The 14,945-nt window shown below is 38.0% G+C and overlaps 1 protein-coding gene across 4 annotated transcripts in view; it reads left to right on the forward strand.

The window, feature by feature from the left end:
* The window catches only part of FAM120C (family with sequence similarity 120C), a 133,338-nt gene that overhangs the window by 98,830 nt on the left and 19,563 nt on the right, over positions 1 to 14,945 (forward strand). For all 4 annotated transcript variants that reach the window (XM_006068992.3, XM_025276953.2, XM_025276954.2 and 1 more), the window contains exon 11: positions 14,320 to 14,434. In XM_006068992.3, coding sequence (XP_006069054.1) covers positions 14,320 to 14,434 — 115 coding nt within the window. The remainder of the gene's footprint in view (positions 1 to 14,319; positions 14,435 to 14,945) is intronic.

Genomic DNA, 14,945 nt, shown 5'->3' on the forward strand with positions numbered 1-14,945 from the left:
GGAGAGTGAAAAAGTTGGCTTAAAGCTCAACATTAAGAAAACTAAGATCATGGCATCTGGTCCCATCACTTCATGGCAAATAGATGGGGAAACAGTGGCTGACTTTATTTTTGGGGGCTCCAAAACCACTGCAGATGGTGATTGCAGCCATGAAATTAAAAGACTCGTACTCCTTGGAAGGAAAGTTATGACCAACCTAGACAGCATATTAAAAAGCAGAGACATTACTTTATCCACAAAGGTCCATCTAGTCAAGGCTATGGTTTTTCCAATAGTCATGTATGGATGTGAGAGTTGGACTATAAAGAAAGCTGAACACTGAAGAATTGATGCTTTTGAACTGTGGTGCTGGAGAAGACTCTTGAGTGTCCCTTGGACTTCAAGGAGATCCAACCAGCCCTAAAGGAGATCATCCCTGAATATTCATTGGAAGGACTGTTGTTGAAGCTGAAACTCCAATACTTTGGCCACCTGATGCTAAGAGCTGACTCATTTGAAAAGACCCTGATGCTGGGAAAGATTGAGGGCAGGAGTAGAAGGGGACGACAGAGGATGAGATGGTTAGATGGCATCACCGATTCAATGGACATGGGTTTAGGTAGACTCCGGGAGTTGGTGATGGACAGGGAGGCCTGGCATGCTGTGGTTTATAGGGTTGCAAAGCGTTGGACACAACTGAGTGACTGAACTGAACTCAAGCAGTGTATTAGAAGTAGCCCAAAACTCTTGACGGTGGACACTCCAGCACAGCTCACCTCCCCGTAAGCACTACGAATCAGTGCAGGCCCCACCTGCCCTGAGTGTCACTCCAAAGGAGGGTTGGGGAAGTGGAGGCTGAGGGCAGTAATTGGATGTGAGAGACAATAGGGAGTTGAACCGAGGCTGCATCTGAGCAAAGCAAGGGAAACAGTTGCTGGCGCCTGCACAAGCAGTGCCTTGGAGACAGCTTGTACCTCCTACAGCTGACATGAGCTCTGAGCTCGCATGGGCCCCCCTTGCTTCAGCATGATCTCCCTCTGGGGCAAAAGTCCTAGTGCAGGAAGGGGGGAAACACATACTTAGAGGGAACAGAGCCAACTCAGCTAGATCCTAAGGGCTTCCATTTCAGTATCTTGGGACTTGATCCAAATCCCTGACAGGATGATGATGGCCACTGAGCAGAGAGGAAACCCCGCCTCATACCAGACTCCACCCCTAGCACCTCCATCTCCAGCCCCACCTCCTACCACAGCAATAGCTTCCTGCACACCCTGAGGAAAGACAGTGACTTGCAACCACATCAAATCCAACCCTCCCACCAAAGGCATTAGGCACACACAGTCTATATGGGACACTCCCATATAAAGACATCCCCACAAGACCACAATAGGTAACTGTTCCACCTAATTTCATAGGCACAGAGCAAATTTAGCAAAAATGAAAAGACAGAAGAACTGGTCTCAATTTAAACAGCAAGAGAAAACCCTTGGAAAAACAAATAATGAAAAGAAATAATAAAGAATTTGAAGCATAAGTAATAAGAATGTTAATTGAATTAAAGAACAGAGCAGATGAGCACAGTGAGAATTTTAACAAGAACTTGAAAATATAAGAAAGACCCAATCAGAAATGAAGAATTCACAAGAGTTGGATTCTGAATATACTCCCTTTGAAAGGCCATTTAGATATTTAAATAGAAATGTTCTGTAAACAGTAAATATATGTGTTTAGAATGATAAACTTCCAAGATTATAGATAAATCAAAATAACACTTGCGGTATTTATTTATTCATATGATAAAACACTTAGAGCTTAACTGATTCAAGTAGATTAAATAAGTATAGTAAGTATAATAAGATTGTGAAAAGTATGAAGATAGCTGAGAAAAAAGAGCTTACTATAAATAGCATACCAAAACAATAAAAACTTTTAGAATAGGAAAAGGAAGAAATGAATAATTGATTAACTTAAATAAAAAACACACTAGAAAGAATGAATAGCAGACTAAGGGATTCAGAAGAAAGCATAAATGATCTGGAAGATAGAATAATGGAAATCACCCAGTCAGAAAAGCACAAATAAAAACAAATTTTTAAATATGAGAACAGTTTGAGATCTCTGAGATAACATTAAGCATACTAACATTCATATTATAGGGGCCACAGAAGGAAAAGAGAGAGAAGGGGATCAAAAATATATTTGATGAGATTATGGCTAGAAACTTCCCAAACCTGAAGAAGGAAACAGATATCCACATACAGGAAGCACTGCTACTGCTAAGTCACTTCAGTCGTGTCCGACTCTGTGTGACCCCATAGACAGCAGCCCACCAGGCTCCCCCTTCCCTGGGATTCTCCAGGCAAGAACACTGGAGTGGGTTGCCATTTCCTTCTCCAATGCGTGAAAGTAAAAAGTGAAAGTGAAGTTGCTCAGTCGTGTCCGACCCTCAGTGACCCCATGGACTGCAGCCTACCAGGCTCCTCCATCCATGGGATTTTCCAGGCAAGAGTACTGGAGTGGGGTACCATTGCCTTCTCCAACAGGAAGCACAGAGGGTCTCAAAAAAGATGAACGCAAATAGACCCACACCAAGACATATTATAATTAAGATGACAGTCTGAGTGTAAATCAACAGATTAATGGATAAAATACATATGGTGTGTTTCTATCTATGTCTCTGTGTGTCTGTGTATGTACACACATACACATATATATATATATCATATATATATATATATACACACATATATATAGTGGAACAATGCTGAGCTGTAAAAAAAGAATGAAATGCTTCCATTTACAGCAATATGGGTAGACCTAGAGAATATTAGGCATAATGAAATAATTCATACAGAGAAGGACAAATTACTGTATGATGTCACTTATTTGTGGAATCTAAAGTAAAACAAATTAATGTATATAGCAAAACAAAAACAGTTTCACAGATATAGAAAACAAACCAGTGGTTACCAGTAGGGAGAAGGAAGAGGGCAGTAGCAAGATATGGTTATGCAGTTAAGAGATACAAACTACTATGTATAAAATAGATAAGCAACAGGATATATTATATAGCACAGGAACTTAGAGCCATCATTTTGTAATAACTCTATTAAGAGTTGTAGAGTGTAATCTGTAAAACTACTGAATCATGGTCCTGTATACCTAAAACTAATATGATGTTTAAACCAACTATGCTTCAATTAAAAAAAAGATAGAAATTACTAAAAGAAACAAAATAGATATTCTGAAGTGGAAAAGTATGTCTTCATTGAAGAAAAATTAACTCAAGGAGTTTAATACCAGATTTGAGCTGAGAGAAGAAAAAAAAAAATCAGAGAATTTGAAGGCAGATGAGTAGAGATTATCAAATCTGAAGTTCAGTTCATTTCAGTTGCTCAGTTGTGTCTGACTCTTTGCGACCCCATGGACTACAGCATGCCAGGCTTCCCTGTCCATCACCAACTCCCAGAGCTTGCTCAAACTCATGTCCATCAAATCAGTGTTTCTTTTTTTAATATAAATTTATTTATTTTAATTGGAGGCTAATTACTTTACAATATTGTAGTGGTTTTGCCATACATTGCCATGAATCTGCCACAGGTGTACATGTGTTCCCCATCCTGAACCCCCCTCCCACCTCCCTCCCCATCCCATCCCTCTGGGTCATCCCAGTGCACCAGCCCCGAGCATCCTGTCTCATGCATCGAACCTGGACTGGTGATCCAATTTCACATATGATAATATACATGTTTCAATCCTATTCTCCCAAATCATCCCACCCCCACCCTATCCCACAGAGTCCAAAAGATTGTTCTCTACATCTGTGTCTCTTTTGCTGTCTCGCATACAGGGTTATCGTTACCATCTTTCTAAATTCCATATATATGCGTTAGTATACTGTATTGGTGTCTTTCTTTCTGGCTTACTTCACTCTGTATAATAGGCTCCAGTTTTATCCACCTCGTTAGAACTGATTCAAATGTATTCTTTTTAATGACTGAGTAGTATTCCATTGTGTATATGTACCACAGCTTTCTTATCCATTTGTCTGCTGATGGACATCTAGGTTGCTTCCATGTCCTGGCTGTTATAAACAGTGCTCTGATGAACATTGGGGTATAACATTGGGGTTATGACCAACCTAGATAGCATATTGAAAAGCAGAGACATTCTTTGCCAACAAAGGTCCATCTAGTCAAGGCTATGGTTTTTCCAGTGGTCATGTATGGATGTGAGAGTTGGACTGTGAAGAAAGCTGAGCACCGAAGAATTGATGCTTTTGAACTGTGGTGTTGGAGAAGACTCTTGAGAGTCCCTTGGACTGCAAGGAGGTCCAACCAGTCCATTCTGAAGGAGATCAGCCCTGGGATTTCTTTGGAAGGAATGATGCTGAAGCTGAAACTCCAGTACTTTGGCCACCTCATGCGAAGAGTTGACTCATTGGAAAAGACTCTGATGCTGGGAGGGATTGGGGGCAGGAGGAGAAGGGGATGACAGAGGATGAGATGGCTGGATGGCATCACTGACTCGATGGACGTGATTCTGAGTGAACTCCGGGAGTTGGTGATGGACAGGGAGGCCTGGCGTGCTGCAATTCATGGGGTCACAAAGACTCGGACACAATTGAGCGACTGAACTGAACTGAAAATCCCAGATGGCTTCTTTGCAGAAATTAACAAGCTGACACTAAAATTAATGTGTAAATGCGGTAGGCTCAGAGTAGCCAAAACAGTGTTGAATTTGAAAAAAAAAGGCGTAATTGTAGGTTCATACTTCTTAATTTAAAAATTTACTACAAAACTACAGTAATTGAGACAGTAGTATAAGGGTAGGCATATAAATGATGAAGTACATTTGAGTGCCCAGAAATAAACCCTTCCATTTATGGTCAACTGATTTTTGGCAAAGCTACCACAATAATTCAGTGGGGAAAGATAGTCATTTTAGCAAATAGTTTTGTGATAACTGGATAGCAAATAGTTTTGTGATAACTGGACATTCATATGCAAAAAAGTGAAGTTGGATCTCTACCTCACATAATATACAAAAATTAACTCAAAATGTATCATAAGCCTATATGTAAAAACCCAAATTATAAAACTTTTAGAAGAGAACACATGTAAATCTTCATGATCTCAGATTAGGCAATGATTTCTTAGATATAGTTCCAGAAGCATGACAGAAAGAAAAGTACATAAATTGGACTAGATCAGAACTAAAAGCTTAATCCACAGCAAACATTATTCTCAATGGTGAAGGAATGGAAGTATTTCCTCTAAGACCAGAAAGAAGCCAAGGGTCCCCACTCTCACCACTATTATTCAATATAATTTTGGTAGACCTTGCCATAGCAATTAAACAAGTAAAAGAAACACAAGGAATCCAGAAAGGAAAAGAAGTAAAACTATTAGTGTTTGCAGATGACATGATACCATACATAGAAAATCCTAAAGATGCCACCAAAAAACTACTGGAGCTAATCAATGAATTTAGTAAAGTCACATAATACAAAATTAATACACAGAAATCTCTTGCATTCCTATACACTAACAGAAAAAAATCAGAGATTAATGAATCAATCTCACTCACCATTGCACCCAAAAGAATAAAATACCTAGGAATAAACCTTTCTGTATGCAGAAAACTATAAGACACTTAATGAAAGAAATCAAAGACAACACAAATAGATGGAGAGATATACCATGTTCTTGGAATGGAAGAATCTATATTATAAAAATGACTGTACTATCCAAAGCAATCTGCAGGTTCAGTGCATTCCATATCAAATTCCCAATAGCATTTTTCACAGACTAGAACAAAAAATTTTAGTTTGTATGGATATGCCAAAGACCCCAAATAGCTGATGCAGTCTTGAAAAAGAAAATGGAAAGGAAGGAATTGGGCTCCCTGACTTCAGACTGTACTACAAAGCTATAGTAATCAAAACACTATGGTACTGTCACAAAAACAGAAATATAGATCAATGGAACAGGATAGAAAGCCTGGAGATAAACCCACACACCTTATGGTCAACTTATCTTTGACAACAGAGACAAGAATATATGATGCAGGAAAGATAGTCTCTTCAATAAGTGATGCTGGGAAAACTGGACAACTACATGTTAAAGAATGAAATTAGAACACTTCTTAGACCATATACAGAAATAAATTCAAAATGAGTTAAAGACCGAAATGTCACACCAAATACTATAAAGCTAGAGGAGAACATAGGCAGAACACTCTTTGCTATAAATCACAGCAAGATCCTTTTTGACTCACCTCCTAGACCAGTGGAAATAAAAACATAAATAAACAAATGAGACCTAATTAAACTTAAAACTTTTGCACAGCAAAAGAAACTGTAAACAAGATGAAAAGACAACCCTTAGAATGGGAGAAAATAATTGCAAACAAAACAACTGACAAAGGATTAATCTCCAAAATCTATAAGGAGCTCACGCAGCTCAATATTTTAAAAAAAAAAAAAAGCCCAAACAGTGGGCAGAAGACCTAAACACACATTTCTCCAAAGAAGAAATACAGATGGCCAACAAACACATGAAAAAATGTTCAACATTCCTCATTTATTAGAGAAATGCAAATCAAAACTACAATGAGGTATCACCTCACACCAGTTAGAATGGCCATCATCAAAACATCTACAAACAATAAATGCAGTAGAGGATGTGGAGAAAAGGGTACCAACCCTCTTGCGCTGGTGGTGGGAATATACATTGATACAACCACTATGGAGAACAGTATGAAGGAAAGTAGGAATAAAATTACCATATGACACAGCAGCCCCACTACTGGGAATATAACCTGAGAAAGACCATAATTCAAAAGAACACATGTACCCCAATGTTCATTGCAGCACTATTTACAGTAGCCAGAACATGGAAGCAACCTAGATGTACATCAACAGATGAATGGATAAAGAAGTTTTGGTTCATATATACAATGGAATATTACTCAGCCATAAAAAGGAATGAAATTGGGTCATTTGTACCGATGTGGATGGACCTAGAATCAGTCATACAGAGTGAAGTAAGTCAGAAAGAGAAAAATAAATATCGTATATTAACACATATATATGAAATCTGGAGAAATGGTACAGATGAACCTATTTGTAGGGCGGGAATAGAGACATAGATGTATAGAACAGACTTATGGACACAGTAGGAGAAGGGGAGGTGGGAGATGAATTGAGAGAATAGCATTGACATATATATGCATTGCCACGTGTAAAATAGATAGCTACAGGAAGTAGCTGTATAGCACAAGGAGCCCAGCTCAGTGCTCTGTGATGACCTAGAAGAGTGGAATGCTGGGTGGTAGGAGGGAGACTCACAAGGGAGGAGATATATGTGTACTTATAGCTGATTCACGTTGTTGTACATCAGAAATTAACACAACATTGTAAAGCAATTATACTCCAGTTAAGAAATTTAAAACTTATGCTCCAATCAAAAGAAATTGTACTACAATTAAAAAAAAAAAAAAACTAAAAGCTTGTGTGCTAGAGACAATGCTATGAAGAAAAGTGATAACAAAACTCACAGAATGGGATAAAATGCAAATCATATATCTGATAAGTATCAAAAGTATCCAGAATGTATAAAGAATTCTTTCAACTCAATAATAAAGGAGATATGATTTGATTTAAAAATCAAATGGGCAAAAAAATTCATTTGACATTTCTCCAAAGTAGATATCAGGTCAATCGCTCAGTTGTATCTGACTCATTGCGACCCCATGAATCACAACACACCAGGCCTCCCTGTCCATCACCAACTCCCGGAGTTGTGTCCAAACTCATGTCCATCCAGTTGGTGATGCCATCCAGCCATCTCATCCTCTGTCGTCCCCTTCTCCTCCTGCCCTCAGTCCCTCTCAGTATCAGGGTCTTTTCCAATGAGTCAACTCTTTGCATGAGGTGGCCAAAGTATTGGAGTTTCAGCTTTAGCATCAGTCCTTCCAATGAACACCCAGGACTGATCTCCTTTAAGATAGACTGGTTGGACCTCCTTGCAGTCCAAGGGACTCTCAAGAGTCTTCTCCAACACCACAGTTCAAAAGCATCAATTCTTTGGTGCTCAGCTTTCTTCACAGTCCAACTCTCACATCCATACATGACCACTGGAAAAACCATACCCTTGACTAGACGGACCTTTGTTGGCCAAGTAATGTCTCTGCTTTTCAATATGCTATCTAGGTTGGTCATAACTTTCCTTCCAAGGAGTAAGCGTCTTTTAATTTCATGGCTGCAATCACCATCTGCAGTGATTTTGGAGCCCAAAAAAATAAAGTCAGACACTGTTTCCCCATCTATTTCCCATGAAGTGAGGGGACCAGATGCCATGATCTTCATCTTCTGAATGTTGAGCTTTAAGCCAGCGTTTTCACTTTCCTCTTTCATTTTCATCAAGAGGTTCTTTAGTTCCTCTTAACTTTCTGCCATAAGGGTGGTGTCATCTGCATATCTGAGGTTATTGATATTTCTCCTGGCTATCTTGATTCCAGCTTGTGTTTCTTCCAGTCCAGCGTTTCTCATGATGTACTCTGCATAGAAGTTAAATAAGCAGGGTGACAACATACAGCCTTGACGTACTCCTTTTCCTATTTGGAACCAGTCTGTTGTTCCATGTCCAGTTCTAACTGTTGCTTCCTGACCTGCATATAGGTTTCTCAAGAGACAGGTCAGGTGGTCTGGTATTCCCATCTCTTTCAGAGTTTTCCACAGTTTATTGTGATGCACACAGTCAAAGGCTTTGGCATAGTCAATTAACCAGAAATAGATGTTTTTCAGGAACTCTTTTGCTTTTTCGATGATCCAGCGGATGTTGGCAATTTGATCTCTGGTTCCTCTGTCTTTTCTAAAACCAGCTTGAACATCTGGAAGTTCACGGTTCACGTACTGCTGAAGCCTGGCTTGGAGAATTTTGAGCATTACTTTACTAGCGTGTGAGATAAGTGCAATTGTGCAGTAATTTGAGCATTCTTTGGCATTGCCTTTCTTTGGGATTGGAATGAAAACTGACCTTTTCCAGTCCTGCGGCCACTGCTGAGTTTTCCAAGCTTGCTGGCATATTGAGTGTAGCACTTTCACAGCATCATCTTTCAGGATTTGAAATAGCTCAACTGGAATTCCATCATCTCCACTAGCTTTGTTCATAGTGATGCTTTCTGAGGCTCACTTGACATACCAGGATATCTGGCTCTAGGTGAGTGATCACACCATCGTGATTATCTGGGTCGTGAAGATCTTTTTTGTACAGTTTTTCTTCTGTGTATTCTTGCCATCTCTTCTTAATATCTTCTGCTTCTGTTAGGTCCATACCATTTCTGTCCTTTATCGAGCCCAACTTTGCATGAAATGTTCACTTGGTATCTCTAATTTTCTTGAAGTAATCTCTAGTCTTTCCCATTCTGTTGTTGGGTGGCTATAATTAAAAAGGCTGACAACAAGTGTTGGTGAGGATGTGCAGAAATTGGAACACTGCTGGTAAGAACATAAAATGAAGACACATATTCACACAGAAACATGTTCTTGAATATTCACATAGCATTACTCATAATACCCAAGAAGTGGAAATAACTCAGATGTCCATCAACTGATGAATGGGTTAACAAAATGTAGTATAAGTCATACAATAGAATATTATTCAGTTATAAAAAGGAATTAACTGTTGATTTATGCTATAACGTGGATGAACCTTGAAAAACAGTAGGCTAAATAAAATTCACCAGTTACAATATGACATACATTGTTCTGTTTATATGAAATGTTCAGAATAAGCAAATCTGTAGATGTGGGATTACCAGGGGTCTGAGGGAGGGGCAAATGTAGAGTGAATGCTAATGGATATGAGGTTTCTTTTGAGGGTGATTTAAATGTAGTGGTGACAGTTACATAGCCCTGTGGATTAACTAAAATCAGTGACTTATACACTATTAATACATGAGTTGTATAATAATTTTATCTCAATAAAGCTGTAAAGTAGAAAGGAAAATGAAATAGATCCCCAGATAACCAAAGATTAAGAGAATTACTGCTGTCAACTTGCCATATAAGAATTGTTAAAAGATGTCCTTCACATTGAAAGGAAATGACACCAAATGAATAATAAGCACCTGTAGTGGTAGTTACATTGCTAAGTCACTTCAGTCGTGTCCAACTCCGTGCAACCCCATGGACAGCAGCCCACCAGGCTCCCCCGTCCCCGGGATTCTCCAGGCAAGAACACTGGAGTGGATTGCCATTTCCTTCTCCAATGCATGAAAGTGAAAAGTGAAAGTGAAGTCTCTGAGTCAGGTCCGACTCTTCGCAACCCCAGGCACTGCAGCCTACCAGGATCCTCCATCCATGGGATTTTCCAGGCAAGAGTACTGGAGTGGGGTGCCATTGCCTTCTCCGGCTAGTTACATAGGTATATGTAAAAAAGTGGGATAAATATATTTTTTTCTCATTTGTTCACTTAACCTATTTAAAAGACAACTGCATAAGTCAATAATTATAAAATTGTGCGTTGGTTTTAGAATAATAGCATAATACACACCACAATAATAACATAGTGGAGGGAGGAAAGGAGAGAACTATATTGGAGTAACGTTTCTTCTACTGGAATTACTTAGTACTAATTTGATGTGGTGTGTCAGTTAAGATGTATTTTGTAATCTACACAGCAACCATTATGAAAATAACTAAAATGTAGTAAAAAAAAATAAAATAATTAAAATGCTATACTGGAGAGTATTTAATACAGTAGAAGGCAGTAAAAGAAAAACAAACAAAAAAGCAAAAAAGGTATGAAACCTATAAATCTAAACTTATCAACAACTATATCAAATGTAACTGGACTAAACATTCCTATCAAAAGGCAGAGATTGTGAGATTCGATACAAAGCATGAGCTATCTACAGGAGATATACTTTGGATTCAAAAACACAAATAGGTTAAAAGACAAAGAATAGAAGAAAATATACCATGCAAGCAATAACCATATGAGATATAATAGCTGTACTAATATCAGACAAAATAGACTCTAAGACAAGTAATGTTACAATAGACAAATAAGAAAATTTTATAGTAACAAAAGGGTCAATTCATCAGGAAAGTATAATAATTATAAACCTATATTCCTAACAACAATATCCCTAAATACATGAAGCAAAAACTGGTAGAATTTAAGAATGAAATAGACACTTCAACAATGATAGTTGAAGGCTTCAATGCCCTACTCTCAATAACGGCTAGAACACCTAGACAAAAAGAAAAAATATGGAAGATTCACGAAACATCATCAACCAACTTGACGTGACCTGATAAAAATGATGAATATAGATCCTTCACACTATACACAAAAATGGATCATAGACTAAAATGTGATAGTTAAAACTATCTAACTTACAGGAGAAATTTTTCTTGATTTTGAGTTAGGCGAAGATTTCTTAGATACAACAGCCAAAGCAAAATCAACCTAAAAAAATAGATTTCATCCAAATACAAAATTTGTACACTTCAAAAGGCACCATTACAAAACAGAAAAGAAAAGCCACAGACTAGAGAAAATATTTACAAATCATATATCTGATAAAGGACTTGTATCAGAATATATATAATAAACTCTTAAAACTTATAAGAAAACAGACAAGTCAGTCTAAAAATGAATAAAAGATGTAAATAGACATTTCACCAGAGACGATATAGGGTTGAATATAAGCACATGAAAAGATTCTCATCTTCAGTAATCACTGAGGAAATGTAAACCATACTGAAACATCACTTCACTCAGTTGAAATGATTATAATAATTAAAAAAAATGACAATGACAAATGTAGGCCTGGCTGCAGAGAATTGGGATTCCCTCATACACTGATGTAAATTTAAAATGGTATAGCTACTTTGGAGATTAGTTTGGTATTTTCTTAACAGGTTAAACATAAATATATAAATAGTCAGTTGTATCCAACTCTTGTGACCCCATCCACTATAGCCCATCAGGCTCGTCTGGCCATGGGATTCTCCAGGCAAGAATACTAGAGTGGGTTGCCATTCCCTTCTCCAGGGAATCTTCCCAACCCAGAGATCGAACCTGGGTTACCTGCATTGGCAGGCAGATTCTTGACTGTCTGAGCCACCAAGGAAGCCCATTCAAATAATCATATGACTCATTTATTTCACTCCTAGGTATCTGTTGAAAAAAATAGGTCCACACAGACTTGCACATGAATGTCCAAAGAAATATTATTCATAATAATCAAGAAGTAGAAACAACTCAAGTATCTGTTAACTGGGAAGTGGATGTGATATGTCCATCAATAAAATATTACTCAGTAAAATAAAATTACTAATACATGCCAGAGCACTGAACCAACCTCAGAATCACTCTGCTTCATGCCAATGAAAATAATCAAAGAAGGAACGTTCATGGACTTAACATTGTAAAGCTGTCAATTCTTAGATTGATCTGTAGATTTAACACAATTCCTGTGGGCTTAATGCATGGTTTTTTATGAATTAAGACAAACTTATTCTAAAGTTTATGTGTAAATTTATATAGGCCCTTACAATAGCTAAAACAATCTTGCAAAAAAGAAGTATAGGAATCACTCTACCTAATATTGTAGCCAAAATAATCAAGACTGGAGTTATTTGCAAAGGGATAAGCACATAGGTCAATGGAACAAAATTAAGAACCTAGAAATAGAACAACACAAGTATACTCAAAAGTGTAAAAACAATTCAATGGAGAAAGGATAGCCTTTCAACAAATGGTGCTGGAACAATCGGACATCCATAGGCCAAAGAAACAAACACTTCAATCTGAACCTCACACATTATACAAAAATTAACTCAACCCTGTCTAAAGAAGGCATCCTAGGAACTTGTTTAGAAAACTGGGAATTTTTGAAGAAAGCATTAACCATTCTGTCTCTAAACTGCTGTTCTAATCTACAGATCACAGACTTGAGTTGTCACATTTCCTGCTTCCAGCCAACCCTGCTTGCTTTAGACTGGCCCCCCATAATCGTAATTGGCTAGAGCCAATTCCTTAATACATATCTTGTTACTCCTGTTTGTCCTGAATTCAGTGGTTTCTGTGTACTGGCAGACTCCTTGGTTTGTCTCAAGGCTGAAATCAAGGGGAAATTCTCTCAGCACCAAGAACCTCTCTGTTCAGTCCTGAATGGATTTTCCCTCCAATTGCAGGGCTTGTGCCTATACTTGTGCCACTAAATGTATAAAGGTATATAGTTATACCACCTCCAGATTCTCATTGTTGAATATATTGTGCAGTGTTAAATACATTGCACCCTTAAAGCCATGTGTCCGTTTTAAAAATCTGAACGAAGGGCCAGCATGTACTTGAGGTAAATTTAATAAAATAAAAATGATCAGCACTTCTAGAAATCTATCTTGAATGAATAATCAGAGATACAGATGAGATTTAAATATGTGGATATCTTTATAGTAGTTTTATAATAAAAGAAAATGAAACTGGAGCCTATTATACAGAGTGAAGTAAGCCAGAAAGAAAAACACCAATACAGTATACTAACGCATATATATGGAATTTAGAAAGATGGTAACAATAACCCTGTGTACGAGACAGCAAAAGAGACACTGATGTATAGAACAGTCTTATGGACTCTGTGAGAGAGGGAGAGGGTGGGAAGATTTGGGAGAATGGCATTGAAACATGTAAAATATCATGTATGAAACGAGTTGCCAGTCCAGGTTCGATGCACGATACTGGATGCTTGGGGCTGGTGCACTGGGACGACCCAGAGGGATGGAATGGGGAGGGAGGAGGGTTCAGGATGGGGAACACATGTATACCTGTGGCGGATTCATTTTGATATTTGGCAAAACTAATACAGTTATGTAAAGTTTAAAAATAAAATAAAATTAAAAAAAAAAGAAAATGAATAGTATGTTTCTTATATTATAGGAATATTTATATAAATTGATAAAACCATGAGGAACATGAAGTCATTTACAATCATGTATTTGACAAGTATTTAATGAATGAAAGGGTCTTACAATGCTGAATGAAAAAAGCAAGATAGAATATTCTATATGTAGTATGAAAAAGAGAAAAAACTGAGATTTGAGATGCTAGGAAGAAAGAAGCCATAAACTTAACAGCAGTTATACGTGAATGGTGCCTGTCTCCTCTACCATCTAGATGAAGTAACCAAAGGCAGAGATTCTTTTACTTTATTTTAGAACCTAGCTAGCATCTGGGCCATGGTAGGTTACACTTAGCTTATTAAGTTTTTGTGAAATGAATAAATGAGCTTTTGTCACTTAATAATGATGCTTTTATCTTCTAGATACATGGTTCAATGGCCTGGTGGCCGAATCCTGCATCGCCATGAGCTAGACACCTTCCTGGCACAGGCAGTTTCTACTCAACTTTATGAACCAGATCAACTTCAAGAACTCAAGGTGATTTGAACTATCCTCATTTAAATTATTTTATGAGCTCATAGCTCTATTTTAGGTCTTTTTTTTCCTGCAGCTGGGGAGAAGAGCAAGTTCTGCAGGTAAATGTTTGATTTACTTTAGCCAAATATTTATGTCTATTAATAAACCCAACACTGCTTACATACCGATGGGTGAGAATGGGTAGAAAAAATGGTATTGTGTAAGACTGGTAAGTTGTGGCCCATAGATCACAGCAAGGTTTCCAACTCTTTCAAAAGATGCTACAGGGGACTTATCCTGGTGTTCCATTTGTCTTTGAGTAAATATCTACCCTCTCTCCCTGGTGGCTCAGTGGTAAAGAATTCACCTGCAGTGCAGGAGGTGCAGGGGACATAGGTTCAATCCTTGGGATGGGAAGTTCCTCTGGAGGAGGAAATGGCAACCCACTCCATTATTCTTACCTGGAGAATTCCATGGACAGAGGAGTCCATGGGCTACAGTCCATCAGGTCACAAAGAGACCGACACAACTG

Source organism: Bubalus bubalis, chromosome X, assembly GCF_019923935.1.
Source record: "Bubalus bubalis isolate 160015118507 breed Murrah chromosome X, NDDB_SH_1, whole genome shotgun sequence".
NCBI lineage: Eukaryota > Metazoa > Chordata > Mammalia > Artiodactyla > Bovidae > Bubalus > Bubalus bubalis.